This window comes from Oncorhynchus clarkii, chromosome 12 (assembly GCF_045791955.1).
Source record: "Oncorhynchus clarkii lewisi isolate Uvic-CL-2024 chromosome 12, UVic_Ocla_1.0, whole genome shotgun sequence".
Classification (NCBI taxonomy): domain Eukaryota; kingdom Metazoa; phylum Chordata; class Actinopteri; order Salmoniformes; family Salmonidae; genus Oncorhynchus; species Oncorhynchus clarkii.
In genome coordinates, this window is record NC_092158.1 from 90988080 (window position 1) to 91013331 (window position 25252).

A 25252-nucleotide genomic window follows, 5' to 3' on the forward strand; every position below is an offset into this window, starting at 1 on the left:
GTGGGTGTGTTCAGTGCGACGTTTCAGTAAAGTTCTAAGATGGCGACGGTGCATCTGAGAATCGGGGACCTAGTTTGGTGAGATATGCATTTTTAACTTACTTTAATCGTCTTATTCCATTCGAATTTCATCGTTTACATTGAATCCGTGTCGGGTCAACTCAAATCGCGCTTTTTCGTTACATTTGATCAGGTAGATGTGACAAAATATTCGTTTACTAACGGTAGTTGTCGATCGAACTCAAAACAAATACGTTACTGCCTGTTTAGCCCGAGTCAGCATAGCCATTAGCTAGCCAGTAAACTACTTAGCTTTGCCGCACCCAGAGAAGTGAAACCGGACGCAACTGTATGTAAATATTGCTCAATCCATATTCTAGCTATATTTATACACAGTTAGTTTAGCTATCTCTACATGTTTACTGATGACATCTGAAAAGTGTGGACTGTGATGTTTGAGAAACAACATCATTCTTAAATTAGCCAGTTTAGCTAGCTAACTAGATATTAATCTGGGGACTGTGCCACCCGGGACATCTTGTTCGAAGCCAATGTTTACTGCGACGACGAATGCAAGGGGTCGTGGAATTTATATTCTGAAAATCTAAACGTTATCTTGATAATGCAACGTTTATTCATCAATCAAATGGCAATGTTTTTGTTTTAGGGGAAAGCTCGGGCGCTATCCTCCGTGGCCAGGCAAGGTAAGATCTGTCGAATTCAAGCTAGCGACATCTGAACACCATGGTCGTTTTGACTAAAGAATGGTATTGTATGCTAAACTGACTAGCTACACATAAGTGATATTGTGATTAACTTTCTTTGTCTTTCCAGGTCGTCAGTCCTCCAAAGGACCTGAAAAAGCCAAGAGGGAAAAAATGCCATTTTGTCAAATTCTTTGGAACTGAAGACCAGTAAGTAAACAAACCTACTACATCACTTATCACTAATATCCATATCTAGCTTGCTTCCATCACTTATCCAGTTGTGTGTGTGCAGTGCCTGGATAAAGGTGGAGCAGCTGAAGCCATACCACCCCCACAAAGAGGAGATGATCAAGATCAACAAGGGCAAACGTTTCCAACAGGCTGTGGATGCAGTGGAAGACTTCCTGAAGAAGAAAGAGAAACAGGGGGGGAAAGAACAGGTGAGATAGTTGTACCCCCCCAGGCAGGCAGAAAGGAGCCAGAAAAGTCATTTCTAGATCGTTTTCTTCCGTTTCATACCTAGTGAACATGACTGTTAGTCCAAAAGCCACGGGTAAAGAACAGGTGAGGAGGGTATAATGTTGTAGTCAACAGGTGATGTCATCTGGATAACCCAGACACACTTTAGTCATTTAGCAGACACACTTATCCAGAGCAACTAGGGTTAAGTGCCTTGCTCAAGGGCACATTGACAGTTCTTTTTCACCTAGTAGGCTCTGGGATTCGAACCAGTGACCTTTTTGTTACTGGCCCAATGCTCTCCAACCTCCCTCGGCGTGAAATGTCTCTACTTGTGTTGCTGGATTTCTAGCTTTTCTGTGATGCAGCAGGAAAGACCGTTTCAGGAGGGTGGTAAACGTGAGTTTGAGGCAGACGTCCAGGGTTCTCGTCTTGGTGGAAGCGGGAGGAAGTGGTATGGGTTCTAGTCTCGGTGGAAGCGGGAGGAAGTGGTATGGGTTCTAGTCTTGGTGGAAGCTGGAGGAAGTGGTATGGGTTCTAGTCTTGGTGGAAGCGGGAGGAAGTGGTATGGGTTCTAGTCTCGGTGGAAGCGGGAGGAAGTGGTATGGGTTCTAGTCTCGGTGGAAGCGGGAGGAAGTGGTATGGGTTCTAGTCTCGATGGAAGCTGGAGGAAGTTGTATGGGTTCTAGTCTCGGTGGAAGCTGGAGGAAGTGGTATGGGTTCTAGTCTAGGTGGAAGCTGGAGGAAGTGGTATGGGTTCTAGTCTCGGTGGAAGCTGGAGGGAGTGGTATGGGTTCTAGTCTCGGTGGGAGCTGGGGGAAGTGGTATGGGTTCTAGTCTCGGTGGAAGCTGGAGGAAGTGGTATGGCTAAGCAAGCGACGTGATGTCTGTCACATTGCCACCAGACAGATGGGATTTGTCCAACCACCAAAAATGTACCTCAGGTCAACACTCTTAACTGTTCATCTAAATGAGTTCAACAACAGTTGGACTATGTCACTGTAATACTGAAGTGGATAAGTAGGGAGAACCACATGCCTTGTCTATAAATTCATAGGTTAGTTAGACCAGGGCTTTCCAACCCTGTTCCTGGAGAGCTACCCTCCTGTAGGTTTTAACTCCAACCCTGTTCCTGGAGAGAGCTGCCCTCCTGTAGGTTTACAATCAAACCTTGTTCCTGGAGAGCTACCCCCCTGTAGGCTTTCACTCCAATCCTAATCTAGCACATCTGATTCTAATAATTAAAAAAAGGGTTCATGTATGGCTCTGAGGGGAAAGGGTTAATGTATGGCTCTGTTATTCCCACAGAGCTCTGAGGGGAAGGGGGTTACTGTATGGCTCTGTTATTCCCACAGAGCTCTGAGGGGAAAGGGGTTAATGTATGGCTCTGTTATTCCCACATAGCTCTGAGGGGAAGGGGGTTACTGTATGGCTCTGTTATTCCCACAGAGCTCTGAGGGGAAGGGGGTTAATGTATGGCTCTGTTATTCCCACATAGCTCTGAGGGGAAGGGGGTTACTGTATGGCTCTGTTATTCCCACAGAGCTCTGAGGGGAAAGGGTTAATGTATGGCTCTGTTATTCCCACAGAGCTCTGAGGGGAAGGGGGTTACTGTATGGCTCTGTTATTCCCACAGAGCTCTGAGGGGAAGGGGGTTACTGTATGGCTCTGTTATTCCCACAGAGCTCTGAGGGGAAGGGGGTTAATGTATGGCTCTGTTATTCCCACAGAGCTCTGAGGGGAAGGGGGTTACTGTATGGCTCTGTTATTCCCACAGAGCTCTGAGGGGAAGGGGGTTAGTGTATGGCTCTGTTATTCCCACAGAGCTCTGAGGGGAAGGGGGTTAATGTATGGCTCTGAGGGGAAAGGGTTAATGTATGGCTCTGTTATTCCCACAGAGCTCTGAGGGGTTAATGTGTGGCTCTGTTATTCCCACAGAGCTCTGAGGGGAAAGGGTTCATATATGGCTCTGTTATTCCCACAGAGCTCTGAGGGGAAAGGGTTCATGTATGGCTCTGAGGGGAAAGGGTTAATGTATGGCTCTGTTATTCCCACAGAGCTCTGAGGGGAAGGGGGTTACTGTATGGCTCTGTTATTCCCACAGAGCTCTGAGGGGAAGGGGGTTAGTGTATGGCTCTGTTATTCCCACAGAGCTCTGAGGGGAAGGGGGTTAATGTATGGCTCTGAGGGGAAAGGGTTAATGTGTGGCTCTGTTATTCCCACAGAGCTCTGAGGGGTTAATGTGTGGCTCTGTTATTCCCACAGAGCTCTGAGGGGAAAGGGTTCATGTATGGCTCTGAGGGGAAAGGGTTCATGTATGGCTCTGAGGGGAAAGGGTTAATGTATGGCTCTGTTATTCCCACAGAGCTCTGAGGGGAAAGGGTTAATGTATGGCTCTGTTATTCCCACAGAGCTCTGAGGGGAAAGGGGTTAATGTATGGCTCTGAGGGGAAAGGGTTAATGTATGGCTCTGAGGGGAAAGGGTTAATGTATGGCTCTGAGGGGAAAGGGTTAATGAATGGCTCTGAGGGGAAAGGGTTAATGAATGGCTCTGAGGGGAAAGGGGTTAATGTATGGCTCTGTTATTCCCACAGAGTTCTGAGGGGAAAGGGGTTAATGTATGGCTCTGTTATTCCCACAGAGCTCTGAGGGGAAAGGAGACTCTAAAGGAAAGAAGACACCAACTAAACCTCTGAAGATCCTAGAGGAAGATGACGAAGACCTCAGTGCCCTGAAAGACCCCTCTGAGAAGGTTAGTAGTGGACACTCAGAAGTGCACCTAGTGTGGTGGACACTCAGACATACAGAAGCTGATATAATTTAAAAAGGGCCAATTGTCCAACACCTGCTGTGGTATCAGGTTACAGCTAGGTGTTGGTCCCACTCCCCTTTCAGCATCCTCAGATTGGCATGAACTCACACAGAGACCACTGAAGATCTCACTGATATACATCCCTAGTAGGTTCTCCAGTCTATCTCTACAGGGTGACTGTGTACCCACAGCCAGGTAAATACATCAGACATCTCACTAGATATAGGCTCTCTGATCAGCCCTAGTGGGTTCTCCAGTCTGACTGTGAACCCACATTCTCTCTCTCTCTCTCCCTGGTAGATGTATAGACTGTCTAGTCTACAAAGTGACTGACATCTCGCTCCCTGGTAGATGTATAGACTGTCTACCCCACACCCCAATAGGTGAAGTCTATCTACCGTAGTGACTGAACCCACAGGGTAGTATGTCTCTCCCTGGAAGCCCTGAGTGACGTCTCACTACACACCAGGGGACTGTTTCCCAGACACAGGTGACGCTTAATCATGGACTAAAAAAAATCATTTTCAATGTAGATTCTCTGTTGAGCTTGTAGTCCAGCACTAGACTAAACCCTGAGTCTGGGAAACCACCTCTATAAGTTACTGTTGTCAACCCCACTCCACATTATCATAGTGGATCTAGTCTTTAAAGTGACTCCAGGGGTAATGTATCTCTGTCAGACCTGACACCCCACCCAACATTATCATAGTGTATCTACTCTTTAAAGTGACTCCAGGGGTAATGTCTCTCCTTGACAGACCTGACACTCCACATTATCATAGTGTATCTAATCTTTAAAGTGACTCTAGGGGTAATGTCTCTCCTTGACAGACCTGACACTCCACATTATCATAGTGTATCTAGTCTTCAAAGTGACTCCAGGGGTAATGTCTCTCCTTGACAGACCTGACACTCCACATTATCATAGTGTATCTAGTCTTTAAAGTGACTCCAGGGGTAATGTATCTACCTGACAGACCTGACACTCCACATGAGAGCAGTTCTAGTTTATCTAGTGTCAACACAGTGACTGTAGTCAACGTCACACCTGTCTAGAGGTAAAGGTGATCTAGTCTACAGTGTGACTGAGTGAACCACCAGGGTAATGTCTCCCTGAAGACCAGCCTTACACTGCACATCTATCGTTGCTTCTATAGATGAACTACCAGGGTAATGTCTCCCTGAAGACCAGCCTTACACTGCACATCTATCGTTGCTTCTATAGATGAACTACCAGGGTAATGTCTCCCTGAAGACCAGCCTTACACTGCACATCTATCGTTGCTTCCATAGATGAACTACCAGGGAGTAGAGTCAATCTGATCCACCCCACTCCCCAGTATTAGGCATGTAGTGTCTGTCGTCTTTAAAGTGACTACCAGGGTAATGTGTGTCTCTCTCCCCGAAGGACCTAACTGACTCTGACCCAGAGCCGTCCAGTGTTGAGCGACTAGGGGGCCTGGGAACTACTGGACCTGTCTCAGGATTCAAATGGGAGAGCAGTGTAGGTGGAACCCGTCTCACAGCCCGCCTGCCTTAACTTCCCCCTTCTCTTCCACTCCTTTTGCCTTCGCACGCTACAGAACGCAGGGGTTACTGACCGACCACTGGACCTGGGCAGGTAGAGGATGCAGGGTTTTGTCCCAGCCCAGCACTAAGGTCTGATTTAGCTTGGTTATCTGAGATCTGTATGTGCTTTATCCTAATCCTAACTCAAGAGGGAATATTTTTAGTCCAGGACTAGATTTAGTCTGTGTTGGGGTAACCCCCCCCCCAGTAAAGTGGTTGGACTTGATGTTTACCCGGATTTGCTTAAAAGCACATACAAATGGGACCTTTCTAATCCAGTTTTAGTGCTGAGCTGGAACAAAAGCCTGCACTCATCCAGGACCAGGGGTTGGTGACCACTGTGGTAGAGAGATGCTGAGTGGGAGTTCCTCTCCAACATGACTAGTCAGAAGGAAACAACGCGATGAGGCGTCATGCTTTGTAATCCCAGTCATTCTAACGTGGCAGAAGAAAAGCTAGAGTTTCACATTGGAGCTAAATACTTGATTTTTCTGATTTTTAAGTAAACATTTCTGCTTAAAAAAATATCAAGCATTTTAAAGAAAACGGGAACAAGTCATTTTTTTTGTAGCTTTTGCTGTACAGAAACATTTGCTCCATCCAGAAACAAATTCCACATATAATAGATTCTTACACCATATTAGAGATGGGAGTCAGGGAGTCAGTGACGAAGTTAACAGTATCAGATGGACTTCAGCAACGACTGACTATGAATCGTGACGCTAAACTTCTCTGATATTCTCGTCTGTAAGACCTGCGGTTCATCCTGCTGCTCGTGGCAACGTCACATCGCCGAGGCTCGGTTTAGTCTGGCCCCTGTCATGTTGAAACACGTTACCAGGCATCCAACAATATCTGATCCTCTGTGCAGCGTAGACCTGTGTAGAATGTATTTCTGGGGCAGTACCTCTATGGATGTCCCAAATGCCAGCCTAATTCCTGTATAGGGTATTACTATTGACCAGGGCCCATAGGACTCATGTTAAAAGAAGTGCACTATATAGCCTAGGGAATATGATGCAACCTCAATCAGGCCAGGGAGTCTCCTGAGAGAATACTACTAGTTTAGCAAATACTGCTACTACAACTACTACAACTACTACAACTACTACAACTACTACAACTACTACTACTACTACTACAACTACTGCTCCTACTACTGCTCCTACTACTACTACTACTACTACTGCTGCTACTACAACTACTGCTGCTACTACTGCTGCTACTACTGCTCCTACTACTGCTCCTACTACTACTATTATTATTATTACTATAGCTACTACAACTACTACTACTACTATAGCTACTACAACTACTACTACTACTATAGCTACTACTATAGCTACTACTACTATTACTATAGCTACTACTACTATTACTATAGCTCCTACTACTACTACAACTAATACTACTACTACTACTACTACTACTACTGCTGCTACTACAACTACTGCTCCTACTACTACTATTATTATTATTACTATAGCTACTACAACTACTACTACTACTATAGCTACTACAACTACTACTACTACTATAGCTACTACTATAGCTACTACTACTATTACTATAGCTACTACTACTATTACTATAGCTCCTACTACTACTACTACTACTACAACTAATACTACTACTACTAATACTACTACTACAACTACTACTACTACTACAACTACTACAACTACTACTACTACTGCTCCTACTACTGCTCCTACTACTGCTACTACTACTACTATTATTATTATTACTATAGCTACTACAACTACTACTACTACTATAGCTATTACTATAGCTACTACTACTATTACTATAGCTACTACTACTATTACTATAGCTACTACTACTACTGCTACTACTACTACTACTACAACTACTACTACAACTACTGCTACTACTACTATTATTATTATTACTATAGCTACTACTACTATTACTATAGCTACTACTATAGCTACTACTACTATAGCTACTACTACTACTACTATAGCTACTACTACTATTACTATAGCTACTACTATAGCTGCTACTACTACTATAGCTACTACTACTATTACTATAGCTACTACTATAGCTGCTACTACTATAGCTACTACTACTATTACTATAGCTACTACTATAGCTGCTACTACTATAGCTGCTACTACTATAGCTACTACTATAGCTACTACTACTACTACTACTACTATAGCTACTACTACTATTACTATAGCTACTACTATAGCTGCTACTACTATAGCTACTACTATAGCTACTACTACTATTACTATAGCTACTACTACTACTATAGCTACTACTATAGCTACTACTACTATTACTATAGCTACTACTACTACTATAGCTACTACTACTATTACTATAGCTACTACTACTACTACTGCTGCTACTACTACTATTACTATAGCTACTACTACTATTACTATAGCTGCTACTACTACTACTGCTGCTACTACTATTACTATAGCTACTACTACTATTACTATAGCTACTACTACTACTGCTACTACTACTACTACTATTATTATCATTACTATAGCTACTACTACTATTACTATAGCTACTACTACTATTACTATAGCTACTACTACTATTACTATAGCTACTACTACTATAGCTACTACTACTACTACTATAGCTACTACTACTACTACTATAGCTACTACTACTACTACTATTACTATAGCTACTACTACTATTACTATAGCTACTACTACTATAGCTACTACTACTACTACTATAGCTACTACTACTATTACTATAGCTACTACTACTATAGCTACTACTACTACTACTATAGCTACTACTACTACTACTATAGCTACTACTACTACTACTACTGCTACTGCTGCTGCTGCTACTACTACTGCTACTACTATAGCTACTACTATTACTACTACTACTACTACTATTATTATTATTATTACTATAGCTACTGCTACTACTACTGCTGCTGCTGCTACTACTGCTACTACTACTATAGCTACTACTATTACTACTACTATTATTATTATTATTATTACTATAGCTACTACTACTACTACTGCTACTACTGCTACTACTACTATAGCTACTACTACTACTACTACTACTATAGCTACTACTATAGCTACTACTACTACTACTGCTGCTACTACTATAGCTACTACTATTACTACTACTACTACTATAGCTACTGCTACTATTACTAATACTACTACTACTACTATAGCTACTACTACTACTGCTACTATAGCTACTGCTGCTACTACTACTACTATAGCTACTACTAATATAGCTACTGCTGCTACTACTACTACTACTACTACTACTACTATAGCTACTACTATAGCTACTACTACTACTACTACTGCTGCTGCTACTACTACTACTATAGCTACTACTACTACTACTATAGCTACTACTACTACTACTACTGCTGCTGCTGCTACTACTACTACTATAGCTACTACTATAGCTACTACTACTACTACTACTACTACTACTACTACTACTACTACTATAGCTACTACTATAGCTACTGCTACTACTACTGCTGCTGCTGCTACTACTACTACTACTACTACTACTACTACTATAGCTACTACTACTACTACTACTACTACTACTACTACTACTACTATAGCTACTACTACTACTACTACTACTACTACTACTACTGCTGCTGCTGCTACTACTACTACTACTACTACTACTACTACTACTACTATAGCTACTACTACTACTACTACTACTACTACTACTGCTACTACTACTACTACTACTACTACTACTACTATAGCTACTACTATAGCTACTACTACTGCTACTACTACTGCTGCTGCTACTACTACTACTACTACTGCTGCTGCTGCTGCTACTACTGCTGCTGCTGCTACTACTACTATAGCTACTACTACTACTATAGCTACTACTATTACTACTACTACTATAGCTACTGCTGCTGCTACTACTACTACTATAGCTACTACTACTACTATAGCTACTACTATAGCTACTACTACTACTATAGCTACTACTATAGCTACTACTACTACTATAGCTACTACTATAGCTACTACTACTATAGCTACTACTATAGCTACTACTACTACTACTATAGCTACTACTATAGCTACTACTACTATAGCTACTACTATAGCTACTACTACTACTGCTGCTGCTGCTGCTACAGCTACTACTACTATAGCTACTACTATAGCTACTACTACTACTACTATAGCTACTACTACTACTATAGCTACTACTATAGCTACTACTACTATAGCTACTACTATAGCTACTACTACTACTACTACTGCTGCTACTACTGCTGCTGCTGCTATAGCTACTACTACTACTACTATAGCTACTACTATAGCTACTACTACTGCTACTATAGCTACTACTATAGCTACTACTACTACTGCTGCTGCTACTACTACTGCTGCTGCTACTACTACTACTGCTGCTACTACTATAGCTACTACTACTACTGCTGCTGCTACTACTACTGCTGCTGCTACTACTATAGCTACTACTACTGCTACTATAGCTACTACTATAGCTACTACTACTACTACTGCTGCTACTACATGGAGCAAAAATAGAAACTCAACATGTAAAGTGTTGGTCCCATGTTTCATGAGCTGAAATAAAAGATCCCAGAAATGTTCCATACGCACAAAGTTTATTTCTCAGCGCTCGGCAGCCCCCCTCTGTGAGCTTGTGAGGCCTATCAGGTCGCAGCTGAGCCTTTGATGCTCCTAGACATTTCCACTTCACAATAACAGCATTTACAGTTGTCCAGGGCAACTCTAGCAGGTCAGAAATATGACAAATTGGCTTGTTGGAAAGGTGGCATCCTATGACGGTGCCACATTGAAAGTGACTGAGCTCTTCAGTAAGGCCATTCTACTGCCAATGTTAGCCTATGGAGATGCCAGCCGACTCCACTCATTTGAAGGGGTGTCCACATACTTTTGTGTGTATTTATCAAGAAGCTGATTACACAGCATGATAATTACACAGGTGCACCTTGTGCTGGGGACAATAAAAGGCCACTCTAAAATGTGCAGTTTTGTCACATAACACAATGCCACAGATGTCTCCACGTTTTGAAGGAGCGTGCAAATGGCATATTGACTGCAGGAATGTCCACCAGAGCTGTTGCCAGATAATTAAATGTTAATTTCTCGACCATAGAGAATTTGGCAGTACGTCCAACCCGCCTCACAACTGCAGACCACGTGTATGGCGTCGTGTGGGCGAGTGGTTTGCTGATGTCAGCGTTGTGCACGGTGCCCCATGGTGGGATGGGCAGCCATAGGCTATGGACAACGGACGCAATTTTATCGATGGCGATTTGAATGCACAGACATACCGTGACGTTGTCCTGCCATTCATCCGCCGCCATCACCTCGTGTTTCAGGAAAATGTTGGTCAGATCAGATACTGACTGGTTTTCTGATCCACACCCCTACTTTTTTTATTATTAAGGTATCTGTGACCAATAGATGTATATCTGTATTCCCAGTCATGTGGAATCCATAGATTAGGGCCTAATTCGTTTATTTATTTAAATTGACTGATTTCCTTATGAACTATAACTCAGTAAAAATCTTTGAAATTGTTGCATGTTAGAGAATACGAGTGGTGGTGGGAGGTTAGAGGATACGGGTAGTGGTGGGAGGTTAGAGAATACGAGTAGTGGTGGGAGGTTAGAGGATACGGGTAGTGGTGGGAGGTTAGAGGATACGGGTAGTGGTGGGAGGTTAGAGGATACGGGTAGTGGTGGGAGGTTAGAGGATACGGGTAGTGGTGGGAGGTTAGAGGATACCGGGTAGTGGTGGGAGGTTAGAGGATACCGGTTACTGGTGGGAGGTTAGAGGATACGGGTTACTGGTGGGAGGTTAGAGGATACGGGTTACTGGTGGGAGGTTAGAGGATACCGGTTACTGGTGGGAGGTTAGAGGATACCGGTTACTGGTGGGAGGTTAGAGAATACGGGTTACTGGTGGGAGGTTAGAGAATATGGGTTACAGGTGGGAGGTTAGAGAGTACGGTTACAGGTGGGAGGTTAGTTGAATAGGGGTAGTGGTGGGAGGTTAGTTGAATAGGGGTAGTGGGGGGAGGTTAGAGGATACGGGTAGTGGTGGGAGGTTAGTTGAATAGGGGTAGTGGGGGGAGGTTAGAGGATAGGGGTAGTGGGGGGAGGTTAGAGGATACGGGTAGTGGTGGGAGGTTAGAGGATACCGGGTAGTGGTGGGAGGTTAGAGGCTACGGGTAGTGGTGGGAGGTTAGAGAATACGGGTTACTGGTGGGAGGTTAGAGAATACGGGTTACTGGTGGGAGGTTAGAGGCTACGGGTAGTGGTGGGAGGTTAGAGAATATGGGTTACTGGTGGGAGGTTAGAGGCTACGGGTAGTGGTGGGAGGTTAGAGAATATGGGTTACTGGTGGGAGGTTAGAGGATACGGGTAGTGGTGGGAGGTTAGAGAATATGGGTTACTGGTGGGAGGTTAGAGGCTACGGGTAGTGGTGGGAGGTTAGAGGATAGCGGGTAGTGGTGGGAGGTTAGAGGATACCGGGTAGTGATGGGAGGTTAGAGGATACGGGTTAGTGGTGGGAGGTTAGAGAATATGGGTTACTGGTGGGAGGTTAGAGGATACGGGTAGTGGTGGGAGGTTAGAGCTGTCTTTTCCAACCCTGGTCCTCCAGTACCCCAACAGTACAGTTTAGTTGTATCCCTGGACAAACACACCTCATTCAACTTATTGAGGACTTGATGATTAGTTGACCAGTTGAGTCAGGTGTGCATGTCCAGGGTTACAATAACAATGTGTTCTGTTGGGGTACTGGAGGACCAGGGTTGGGCTGTTGGTGTTACTGGAGGACCAGGGTTGGTGTTACTGGAGGACCAGGTTTGGTGGTACTGGAGGACCAGGGTTGGGGGTACTGGGGGACCAGGGTTGGGGGTACTGGGGGACCAGGGTTGGGGGTACTGGGGGACCAGGGTTGGGGGTACTGGGGGACCAGGGTTGGGGGTACTGGGGGACCAGGGTTGGGGGTACTGGGGGACCAGGGTTGGGGGTACTGGGGGACCAGGGTTGGGGGTACTGGGGGACCAGGGTTGAGGGTACTGGGGGACCAGGGTTGGGGGTACTGGGGGACCAGGGTTGGGGGTACTGGGGGACCAGAGGTTTAGAGAATACCACTAGAGGTTTAGAGAATACCACTAGAGGTTTAGAGAATACCACTAGAGGTTTAGAGAATACCACTAGAGGTTTAGAGAATACCACTAGAGGTTTAGAGAATACCACTAGAGGTTTAGAGAATACCACTAGAGGTTTAGAGAATACCACTAGAGGTTTAGAGAATACCACTAGAGGTTTAGAGAATACCACTAGTAGTACTACCAGTTTAGAGAATACTGAAGTCTCTTCCATTGTAGCCAGTACAGGATAATTCCCATTTCAACAGTTGAACTCTCTTCCATTGTAGCCAGTACGGGATGATCCCCATTTCCACCACTTTCTGCTCAGCCAGACTGAGAAGGTAAGAGGGAAAGTTGCTGAACGTTTGTTCAACATTTTTGCTTGTTTTTTTTGGGGGGGGGGGGTGGTTGGTTTTGCAGCTGTTGCCCTGTAACTGCACACTGTTGGGGTTTTAAGGGCTCAGGGGGTGAGGTTCCCCTTAGGTACAGATCTAGAGTCAGCTTTCCCTCACCCATGCTAATCTGACCCAAGATCAGCGTCTACGGGCAACTTCACCCTACTCTATTAGGTGGGAGAATAACATAGGAGTGTGTATGAGCTTCATAGGAATAAAGTCTGCGTTCCAATTGTGTATCCTTCTCTTGGAGACTCTTACGCTCCCCATCATGGATTTCAGAATGGTGGAAACTGACTTCGTCCAGCCGGTGCTGGTCCGATGCTTAGCCGGCGCTGGTCCGGTGCTTAGCCGGCGCTGGTCCGGTGCTTCGCCGGCGCTGGTCCGGTGCTTCGCCGGCGCTGGGCCGGTGCTTAGCCGGCGCTGGTCCTGGGCCGGTGCTTAGCCGGCGCTGGTCCGGTGCTTAGCCGGCGCTGGTCCGGTGCTTCGCCGGCGCTGGTCCGGTGCTTCGCCGGCGCTGGTCCTGGGCCGGTGCTTAGCCGGCGCTGGTCCGGTGCTTCGCCGGCGCTGGTCCTGGTCCGGTGCTTCGCCGGCGCTGGTCCTGGTCCGGTGCTTCGCCGGCGCTGGTCCTGGTCCGGTGCTTAGCCGGCGCTGGTCCGGTGCTTAGCCGGCGCTGGGCCGGTGCTTCGCCTGCGCTGGTCCTGGGCCGGTGCTTAGCCGGCGCTGGGCCGGTGCTTTTTAAACCCACGGTGGGGAGTGTGCAAGTGCACACTTCAGGAGAAGGGTATAGAATCAGGAAGCAGACAGTTTGGAGACCTTTTTTTTTTTTTGTTGCTTGTTAACTGTTTTCTCAATTGATCATTAATTAACCCTTTCTTCTCCTACCTTTTTCTGTGTGGTGTAGTTCAGTTTTATTAGGTAGTTTAATTCAATGTAAATGTTTATCTGTACACTACTGTGGCGATTCCTTTTACATTTCACTGGTACTTCTATGGGGCACCGTTTTTAATGAAAGAAATCAATTAGATGGTTTATTTAGTCTGGAAGCACGTGAAATGTATTGTTTGTAGAGCTCCCTTCCCTCCCTTCTCTCTATCCTGCTGCTCTTGCATGGATTTCCCTCTGAATCCTTCCTGCTTCCCAGGTGGCACCCTATTCCCTATATAGTGCACTACTTTTGACCAGAATCCAAAAATCTATTCCCTATATAGTTCACTACTTCCTCAGGCAACACTATGCACTCTGAATCTCCCCCTCCTCAGGCAACACTATGCACCCTGAATCTCCCCCTCCTCGGGCAACACTATGCACTCTGAATCTCCCCCTCCTCGGGCAACACTATGCACTCTGAATCTCCCCCTCCTCGGGCAACACTATGCACTCTGAATCTCCCCCTCCTCGGGCAACACTATGCACCCTGAATCTCCCCCTCCTCGGGCAACACTATGCACTCTGAATCTCCCCCTCCTCGGGCAACACTATGCACTCTGAATCTCCCCCTCAGGCAACACTATGCACTCTGAATCTCCCCCTCAGGCAACACTATGCACTCTGAATCTCCCCCTCAGGCAACACTATGCACTCTGAATCTCCCCCTCAGGCAACACTATGCACTCTGAATCTCCCCCTCCTCGGGCAACACTATGCACTCTGAATCTCCCCCTCCTCGGGCAACACTATGCACTCTGAATCTCCCCCTCCTCAGGCAACACTATGCACTCTGAATCTCCCCCTCCTCGGGCAACACTATGCACTCTGAATCTCCCCCTCCTCAGGCAACACTATGCACTCTGAATCTCCCCCTCCTCGGGCAACACTATGCACTCTGAATCTCCCCCTCCTCGGGCAACACTATGCACTCTGAATCTCCCCCTCAGGCAACACTATGCACTCTGAATCTCCCCCTCCTCGGGCAACACTATGCACTCTGAATCTCCCCCTCCTCGGGCAACACTATGCACTCTGAATCTCCCCCTCAGGCAACACTGCACTCTGAATCTCCCCCTCCTCGGGCAACACTATGCACTCTGAATCTCCCCCTCAGGCAACACTATGCACTCTGAATCTCCCCCTCCTCGGGCAACACTATGTACTCTGAATCTCCCCCTCAGGCAACACTATGCACTCTGAGTTCCATAATTCCTTGCCTTATTTTGGACACATGTCAGTGGCCACAGCCCTGAAAGTGTAACTGTTTGACCACGTGGTGCTACAGTTTGTCTGATAACTCCAGTAGTTACAGTTGTAACTGGTGTTCCCTGCATGTTACAGACAGTTATCTAATCACACACCAGAAACTACTAGTACAGCACAAACCGGCAACGTTTAGTCAGGGGTGTCAAAACCTACGGAACAAACTGAATATACTTTCCAATGACTGAAACCAATCAGAAACGTGATAATGGACCTACATTCATACCGTTTATTGACTGGGTCCTTGTTGCTAATAATCATTTGACATAAAAGCTAGACTGCCAGGAAGCATCAAATTCCCCCAAAAGTGATGGATAGAGGACTATTTTGGCACATTTTGACAGAGGATCATTTATACATTTTCATTGCGGCCCCCCGGAACTGGTGGGAGATTGAATACGGCCCCTGGGAAAAGTGGGTTTGACACCTCCGCTCTAGTCACACACACACACACACACAGACAGACAGACTATGTGTATTGTCTGAGGGAGATTCAGAGTGAATATACACAAACTCAAGAAGATGCTCCATAACACAGCTTCGGTGGAAAGTTAGCAACTCTGTATGTGTATAAAACAATTAAAAAATATATATATTTTTAAAATATAAATCCCCCTCTCGTTTTCTACTTCCTCCTTGAATTGGATGACTCGACTCAAACTGAATTTGTGAAATCACACCGTCCTCGTCTGTGTTACCAAAGCAGGCCTAGCAGCCTGCTACAAACCCTAGCTAGCATTAGCTTAGCCGTTCAACGACACCCACCAGAACTAGGAATAAAAAGTGTCTCTGTTCAGTCAGTGAGAGAATGGCTACGTTTGGCCAAAGCCCCGTCTGGGCCCTGGTCACCAGTAGTGCACTATAAAGGGAACACAGTGCTGTTTTGGGATGCATTCAGTGTGGTGGTTTTAGGGGGATGTTAGCATTACACCACTGTTTGTGTGTAAACTAATGTCTGTCCGTTGAACCTTTTCTCTCCCCTCCTCAGCCTGCCTCGTCTATGGAGCCGATCAGTAAACGCCTGAAGATCGTTGAGGAGGTGAGCAAGCAGTCTGTCTCAAACGGCTCCTGTAATTAGGGCCCTGGGTTCTTTTCCACCCCCGATTTGAGGCACTGCTTTAACCCTCTGGTTATTCTGGTCAAAAGTAGTTCACTATATAGGGAATAGGGTGCCATTTGTGACCGTCTATATAGGGAATAGGGTGCCATTTGTGACCGTCTTAATGCTTGCCCTCTTCACTCACTCACCCTCAGTACCATTCTCTATTTGCTGTCTGAGTCTACTTTGGCTCGCCTTAGGAGGTACAGCTGGAGGTGTATGTTATGTAGGGGTACTGCTGGAGGTGTATGTTATGTAGGGGTACTGCTGGAGGTGTATGTTATGTAGGGGTGGAGGTGTATGTTATGTAGGGGTGGAGGTGTATGTTATGTAGGGGTGGAGGTCTATGTTATGTAGGGGTACAGCTGGCCACTGCAAGTGTTGGTTTTGCATGTGGGTTTCAGACGTGTGTATATTTATCACATGAATGTATGTCCTTGGTTTCAGTCTTCACTCTGAGGAAGACTGTTTATACCACAGAGCCCCGCGGTGCTTCCTACATGGCACACATTTACTGAATGGCATTTATTTTCATACAAACAGCAAGTACTAGAACAGATATTAAGTAAGACCCAGTAGATACAGCATGTTTGTACTCCTCTGTGGTCGGGAACTCTCGATGCGCCTGTTAAAATGACGGTGGTGTTTGTTGTTTTTGTTTGGTCTGTACAGGACACGAGGTCAACGTCTATCCAAGCTGCCGACAGCACTGCCATCAATGGCAGTATTACTCCCACAGACAAACGGTAGGAGATACTGTAGTAATATATGTATGTAACAGTATTACTCCCACAGACTGAATACTGGTCCTATTAGATTACATGGACAGGGGGACCTGATCCTAGACCAGCTCTATGACTGAATACTGGTCCTTTTAGATTACATGGGCAGGGGGACCTGATCCTAGACCAGCTCTATGACTGAATACTGGTCCTTTTAGATTACATGGACAGGGGGACCTGATCCTAGACCAGTTCTATGAGTGAATACTGGTCCTATTAGATTACATTGACAGGGGGACATGATCCTAGACCAGCTCTATGACTGAATACTGGTCCTTTTAGATTACATGGACAGGGGGGGCCTGATCCTAGACCAGCTCAATGACTGAATACTGGTCCTTTTAGATTACATGGACAGGGGGACCTGATCCTAGACCAGCTCTATGACTGAATACTGGTCCTATTAGATTACATGGGCAGGTGGGACCTGATCCTAGACCAGCTCAATGACTGAATACTGGTCCTATTAGATTACATGGACAGGAGGGACCTGATCCTAGACCAGCTCTATGACTGAATACTGGTCCTATTAAATTACATGGACAGGTGGGACCTGATCCTAGACCAGCTCTATGACTGAATACTGGTCCTATTAGATTACATGGACAGGGGGGACCTGATCCTAGACCAGCTCAATGACTGAATACTGGTCCTATTAGATTACATGGACAGGAGGGACCTGATCCTAGACCAGCTCAATGACTGAATACTGGTCCTTTTAGATTACATGGACAGGAGGGACCTGATCCTAGATCAGCTCTATTTAAACTTGTGTCTTTCCTTTACAGGATAGGGTTCCTGGGGCTGGGGCTTATGGGTAGCGGAATCGTGTCCAACCTGTTAAAGATGGGTCACGTCGTCACGGTGTGGAATCGCACAGTAGAAAAGGTACCACAAGACAACCAACATGTGAGAAAATACGATACAGAATTTACTCCTGTGATTCCGTCAAAACTATTATTATTTAAACCAGTTATATGGTACAGTATTTTATTTTATGCAAATTGTATTTATTTATTTATAATGTAAAGTAACAACGTTTGGGTTTGGTGCTGATTTTGACCTACGTCCTGTTGTGACATGCCTTCCTGTGAGCTCACTTCCTGCCTTGTTCTTGTTGTCTTCCCGCTGCAGTGTGACCTGTTCATCCAGGAGGGGGCCAGGTTAGGGCGGACCCCAGCGGAGGTGGTCTCCATGTGTGACATCACCTTCTCCTGCGTCTCAGACCCCAAGGCTGCCAGGGATGTAAGTAACTAAGGAAACGAGGAAACATCTCAACAGACGATGTTTGTAGTCAGGCCAGATTTCCAGGCAGGTGAGAGAGTGAGATGTTTGTATGTGTGTAGTCAGGACAGATGTCCAGGCAGGTGAAGGAGTGAGATGTGTGTAGTCAGGACAGATTTCCAGGCAGGTGAGAGAGTGAGATGTTTGTATGTGTGTAGTCAGGCAGGATTTCCAGGCAGGTGAGAGAGTGAGATGTGTGTAGTCAGGCCAGATTTCCAGGCAGGTGAGAGAGTGAGATGTGTGTAGTCAGGCCAGATTTCCAGGCAGGTGAGAGAGTGAGATGTTCCAAACAGACTGGCTGCATGTTGCTGGGGGTAGAGCGCTTGGTGTGATAAGTATTGTAATGCCTTTTAGTTCTGACTGCAGTGACTAATATATCTCACAACGTATGACTGTTAATACCTCTCTCTATCTCTCTCCTCTCTCTCTCCTCTCCTCTCCCCCCCCCCCCCCCCCCCACTCTCCTCTCTCCCCCCCCCCCCCTCTCTCTCCTCTCTCCCCCCCCCCCACTCTCCTCTCTCCCCCCCCCCCCACTCTCCTCTCTCTCCCCCCCCCCCACTCTCCTCTCTCTCCCCCCCCACTCTCCTCTCTCTCTCCCCCCCCCACTCTCCTCTCTCTCCTCTCCCCTCTTCTCTCTCCCCCCACTCTCCTCTCTCTCTCTCCCCCCACTCTCCTCTCTCTCTCTCCCCCCACTCTCCTCTCTCTCTCCCCCCCACTCTCCTCTCTCTCCTCTCTCTCTCCCCCCACTCTCCTCTCTCTCCTCTCCTCTCTCCTCTCTCCTCTCTCTCTCTCTCCTCCTCTCTCATCTCTTCTCTCTTTGCCAGTTGGTGCTGGGTCCCAGTGGAGTGCTCCAGGGCATCAGGCCAGGGAAATGTTACGTAGAGATGTCTACCGTGGATCCAGAGACCATCACAGAGCTCTCACAGGTATACACACACAGAGCTCTCACAGGTATACACACACACACACAGCTCTCGCAGGTATACACACACACACACACACACAGCTCTCGCAGGTACACACACACACACACACACACACACACAGCTCTCGCAGGTATATACACACACACAGCTCTCGCAGGTATATACACACACACAGCTCTCGCAGGTATATACACACACACAGCTCTCGCAGGTATATACACACACACAGCTCTCGCAGGTATATACACACACACAGCTCTCGCAGGTATATACACACACACACACACACACACACACACACACAGAGCTCTCGCAGGTATACACACACACACACACAGAGCTCTCGCAGGTATACACACACACACACACAGAGCTCTCGCAGGTATACACACACACACACACACACAGAGCTCTCGCAGGTATACACACACACACACACACACACACAGAGCTCTCGCAGGTATACACACACACAGCTTGTGATTCCAGGTGTATGCTACTCCCACTGTCGCTAGGTCATCATCACTCTCCAATTGGGTACTGTCATTACATCATCAATCGTCTTATCCTATGCTCTCTCATTGGCTCCTCTACTGCCACACCACTGTCTGATTGGCTCCTGTCTGACTGTCATTAGGTGATATCGTCGCGGGGCGGCCGCTTCCTGGAGGCTCCTGTGGCTGGGAGCCAGCAGGTATCTAACGAGGGCATGCTGGTCATCCTAGCGGCCGGAGACAGGACGGTCTATGAAGACTGCAGCTCCTGTTTCCAGGCCATGGGCAAGACCTCATTCTTCCTAGGTAGATGGTTTGAATTTTACGAGTGTCTTATCCCAGGGCTATCCAATTTCCTGTGTGTTATCAGGTGAAGCAGGCTAACGTGTGTGTGTTATCAGGTGAGGTGGGTAACGCAGCGAGGATGATGCTGATCCTCAACATGGTACAGGGAAGCTTCATGGCAACCATCGCCGAGGGGCTGACCCTAGCCCAGGCCACAGGCCAATCACAGCATACCTTCCTGGACATCCTGTCTCAGGGTCAGATGGCCAGCACCTTCGTGGACCAAAAATGCCAGAGTGAGTCAGAAACGAAAGCCCTGCCGAGTCAGAGACGAAAGGCACTGCCGAGTCAGAGACGAAAGGCACTGCCGAGTCAGAGACGAAAGGCACTGCCGAGTCAGAGACGAAAGGCACTGCCGAGTCAGAGACGAAAGGCACTGCCGAGTCAGAGACGAAAGGCACTGCCGAGTCAGAGACGAAAGGCACTGCTTTAGACCAGGGGCAAATTGGAAACTCAGAGCATAGTGAATTCAACACTTGCACAAGCAACGTGCTAGAGGCTTCACTACAGACCCTGGTTCAATCCCGGGCTGTATCACAACCGGCCGTGATCGGGAGTCCCCATAGGGTGGCGCACAATTGGCCCAGCGTCGTTCGGGGAGGGTTTGGCCAAGTTAGGCCGTCCATTGAAATTAAGACTTTGTTCTTAACTGACTTGCCTAGTTAAAAACGTGTCCTGTTTGGGGCCAGTGGTACCCCTAAAAGATTCACTCGTTTCGTAAAAGATGTCCCAGTGTATTGACTATTACAGAAGTTCCCCTGATCGTTACATTGTAACGTTGTAATACCTTCCTGGTCTATGATTTTAAACTACTCAACATGGTTCATTTGTTTCATTACATCTCCCCTGGTAATGATGAGGTCTCCCCCCCTCTCTCTCCCCTGGTAATGATGAGGTCCCCCCCCCTCTCTCTCCCCTGGTAATGATGAGGTCTCCCCCCCTCTCTCTCCCCTGGTAATGATGAGGTCCCCCCCCCCCCCCTCTCTCTCCAGATATCCTACATCGTTACATGTTGTAATATCTTCCTGGTCTATGATTTTAAACTACTCAACATGGTTCATTTGTTTCATTACATCTCCCCTGGTAATGAGGTCTCCCCCCTCTCCCCTGGTAATGATGAGGTCTCCCCCCTCTCCCCTGGTAATGATGAGGTCTCCCCCCTCCCCCCTGGTAATGATGAGGTCTCCCCCCTCTCCCCTGGTAATGATGAGGTCTCCCCCCTCTCCCCTGGTAATGATGAGGTCTCCCCCCTCTCCCCTGGTAATGATGAGGTCTCCCCCCTCCCCCCTGGTAATGATGAGGTCCCCCCCCTCTCTCTCCAGATATCCTACATCGTTACATGTTGTAATACCTTCCTGGTCTATGATTTTAAACTACTCAACATGGTTCATTTGTTTCATTCCATCTCCCCTGGTAATGATGAGGTCTCCCCCCTCTCCCCTGGTAATGATGAGGTCTCCCCCCTCCCCCCTGGTAATGATGAGGTCTCCCCCCTCCCCCCTGGTAATGATGAGGTCTCCCCCCTCCCCCCTGGTAATGATGAGGTCTCCCCCCTCCCCCCTGGTAATGATGAGGTCTCCCCCCTCCCCCCTGGTAATGATGAGGTCTCCCCCCTCCCCCCTGGTAATGATGAGGTCTCCCCCCTCCCCCCTGGTAATGATGAGGTCTCCCCCCTCCCCCCTGGTAATGATGAGGTCCCCCCTCCCCCCTGGTAATGATGAGGTCCCTCCCCCTCTCCCCTGGTAATGATGAGGTCCCTCCCCCTCTCCCCTGGTAATGATGAGGTCTCCCCCCTCCCCCCTGGTAATGATGAGGTCCCTCCCCCTGGTAATGATGAGGTCTCCCCCCCTCTCTCTCCAGATATCCTACAGGGCAACTTCAAACCAGACTACTATTTGAAACACATTCAGAAGGATCTGAGGCTAGCCATCTCCATGGGTGACACAGCCAATCACCCGACTCCTATGGCTGCAGCAGCCAATGAGGTAAGACGTTGTTGGATTGACACAATACACACAAAATGGCCGTTTCCGTGAACAATAAAGTTGTATGTTTTGTTTCACTTTATGACAACGTTACTTCTTTATACATATTGACCATGTCTCTGTCTCTGTCTGTAGGTCTACAAGAGGGCTAAAGCGCTGGACCAGTCAGACAACGACATGTCAGCTGTCTACAGAGCCTACATTCACTAAACCTCCTGAAGAGCCTCTCCCCCCGACCCATCCCCTCCCCCCGACCCGTCCTCTCCCCCCGACTCGTCCTCTCCCCCACCCCTCCCCCCGACCCGTCCTCTCCCCCACCCCTCCCCCCGACCCGTCCCCTCCCCCCGACCCCTCCCCCCGACCCGTCCTCACCCCGACCCCCGACCCGTCCTCTCCCCCCGACCCTCCCCCCGACCCGTCCTCCTCTCCTCTGGACCACACTTATCTTTTTATAAATTTTTATTCCCGTTTAATTAATTATTTTTGTCTGGCACCAGAGATATTGGTGTACTTCCCAAATGCCATCCTATTTCCTACATAGTACACTACTTTTGACCAGGGTCCACGATTTCCTCGTGAATGAAGCTGAATACCCAACTCTGCAGAATCAGGGCCCATAAGGGCTCAGGTCAGAAGTAGTGCACTACACGGGGAATAGTATGTCATCTGGGAGGCAGCTATTCCTTCCCGGTAACGTGATGGGAACCTCTAACTAGTCCACCTGGAACATTGCACTGACTGAGGGTTGTAATAATGCTAGAAGAATGGTCCACAGAAGGTAGCTTCCCCCCCCCCCCCCCACATCTTTGCGTTTTGTTGTCGATGGTGTTGGTCAAGTTTCTGATGGTGAAGCACTGCAGGGTGTTCGGGAACAGATTTTGGGATGCGGCTCCATTGCTGACCCACCGGTAAGATGTTCACTAGTGATTTGGAACGCGACACATTGCCTGTTTGCTGTCGGGTGGGTTTTGAAGCTGCACGGGCCACGGATTAATTTATCTCTCTCTTTATCACATCTTTCTTTTTCATTTTTATTTAATTCTGTGTGTGAAAATGTCGTCTTTAATTAGAATGTCCAGAATTTCATCTAACAGTATAAAGCTGTTGATATTATCTTTTAAAAAGAGGGTAGAGGCTTGATGAGCACCAAGAGGTATAGTGCCACTGCATTGCCTTAATATTGGAACCATTCGAAATCTTCTGACATGTATTTATTTATTTTTAGACGCATCTAGAGCTCCTCTATTCTACTTCTCTTTTGGTGCAGTTTGGCCTGGAGTTGTTTCCGTAGTTGTCTGAATCGGAACAGTGTTTTTGTTTTGTTGTTGTGTTCTAGCCTGTTAGAGAACCTGGCCCCTTGAGGTTATATTAATTTAAGGTTATTCTGATGCCTTGTAATACAGTAATGACTTAATCCTTCTTCTAACCGAGATTCATCCCACTCCTACTCCCTTTGTAGTGAACTACTTTAGACCAGAACTCTGGTCAAAAGTAGTGCTCTAGATAGGGAATAGGGTTCCGTTTGGGATGAATCCCGGGACATTAAGGTGATGGTGTTTAAACCCATGCAGTGGTCTTAACATTATTAACGACAGGCAAGTTGATCACTTTTTATTGTACATGTATGTTTAGGAACCACGTTGCTTAGCGACCTGTTTGTATTTTAACATGACTATAGATCGCTTGGCTTGATGACTTTGGGTGATTGCTCCACAACAGTTCCCCTTTGCAGTGGGGGGGGGGGGGGGGTAGATTTAGCCTGGTTCCCAGTCTGTTTGTGCCGTCATGCCAACTCCTTGTCACTCACTGTCGTATCAAACATGTTGGGCTTGACAAGTACAGCAAGGAAAGTTGGCCAAGACCACAAACAGATCTGGGATCAGACTAAGGAGGAAAGATTGATTTATTACCAGCTCAATCACCATTTAAGAAACCGTCTAACTACAGAATGTGAATTTCAGTTGAATCATAACCACTCCCTGAGATTCAAGGCCCAAACTATAACCTTTTACGTTCTCCTTTAAAGGAATACCTGACAGGGTCGTGAGAAGAAAGCCAATTGTTACCTGAATGGCAGTGGGGGGGAATTTAGGCCACGTAAAACAAAACAAAATCATTTACTTTAAAGAGAATTAGTCACCATCGAAAGACCTCGTACCCTGCTTGAGGTGGGTTATTGTCCTGGCAAAATAAAATATTGGCCACTTTCAATAATGATTTTTTTTTATCCCTTTTCTGTTTTAAGTTCATTTTGATTTGAAAAAAATGTGAAACTATTCGACTCATCGTAAACACAATTGAACATGTTTAACATTAGATTTTGGTTAAATATAATTTACACTTCGCAACGTCTTGATCATCCCATTTGTAGATTTTTCCTTTTTGCCAAACAAGATGTAAATTAAGTTTTAGGTTTTAATTTGTTTAAAACACGGAAATAGTTTATAAAGATTTAAGAATTATGTTTTTAGTAGGAAACATTCTAACAAATGACGTGTAAATAGCCCATCTTGGTTGAGTGGAGGCTTTATAACTAAAGGGTCATTTAAACTACTTCTGGTTAGACTCCTCTACTGACTGTCAATCATCTGCTGTGTCCCAAATGACATCATATTCCCTATATAGTGACCCTGGAATAAAGTAGTGCACTACCCTATGGTCCGCGGTCTAATGTAGTACACTACCTTATGGACCCTGGTCTAAAGTAGTGCACTACATAGGGAATAGGGTACCATATGAAACACTGTCTTACTAATACTGTAGATTGTTCTGTTCAGTGTTTGCTGTTTTAAATTAATCTCTTGTAAACATAGTCTTTATGTGGCTTATACAGGTGATGTTGAAATGACTGTTGGGCCCTTTTTTTTGTGCAGGCAGGGACGGTGAAACTGTATGGATTTGAGATATTTATGTGAAACATCAAGGCTTTTTGTGCAGTTTATTAAATCCTCTCCTGATTTAAATTGTGTGTTATCATGAAACTCGCACACACACACACACACACACACACACACA

The 25252-nt window shown here is 46.5% G+C and overlaps 1 protein-coding gene across 8 annotated transcripts; it reads left to right on the forward strand.

Moving 5' to 3' along the window:
- Window positions 1-6: 6 nt before the first annotated feature.
- On the forward strand, window positions 7-25200 carry LOC139421640 (cytokine-like nuclear factor N-PAC). Of its 8 annotated transcripts, none has more exons than XM_071172711.1 (16): window positions 7-77; window positions 667-703; window positions 834-913; window positions 999-1146; window positions 3807-3917; window positions 5386-5481; window positions 13022-13075; window positions 16311-16361; window positions 17094-17167; window positions 17992-18112; window positions 18338-18448; window positions 19312-19413; window positions 20051-20213; window positions 20309-20488; window positions 22113-22237; window positions 22373-25200. In XM_071172711.1, the coding sequence occupies exons 1-16, from the start codon at window positions 40-42 to the stop codon at window positions 22445-22447; spliced, it is 1566 nt and encodes a 521-aa protein (XP_071028812.1). In that variant the 5' UTR covers window positions 7-39; the 3' UTR covers window positions 22448-25200. The 8 variants fall into 8 exon arrangements, with proteins under 8 accessions (XP_071028812.1, XP_071028813.1, XP_071028814.1 ...); XM_071172712.1 differs by having other exon boundaries at window positions 17992-18091; XM_071172713.1 differs by lacking the exon at window positions 13022-13075.
- Window positions 25201-25252: the final 52 nt, after the last annotated feature.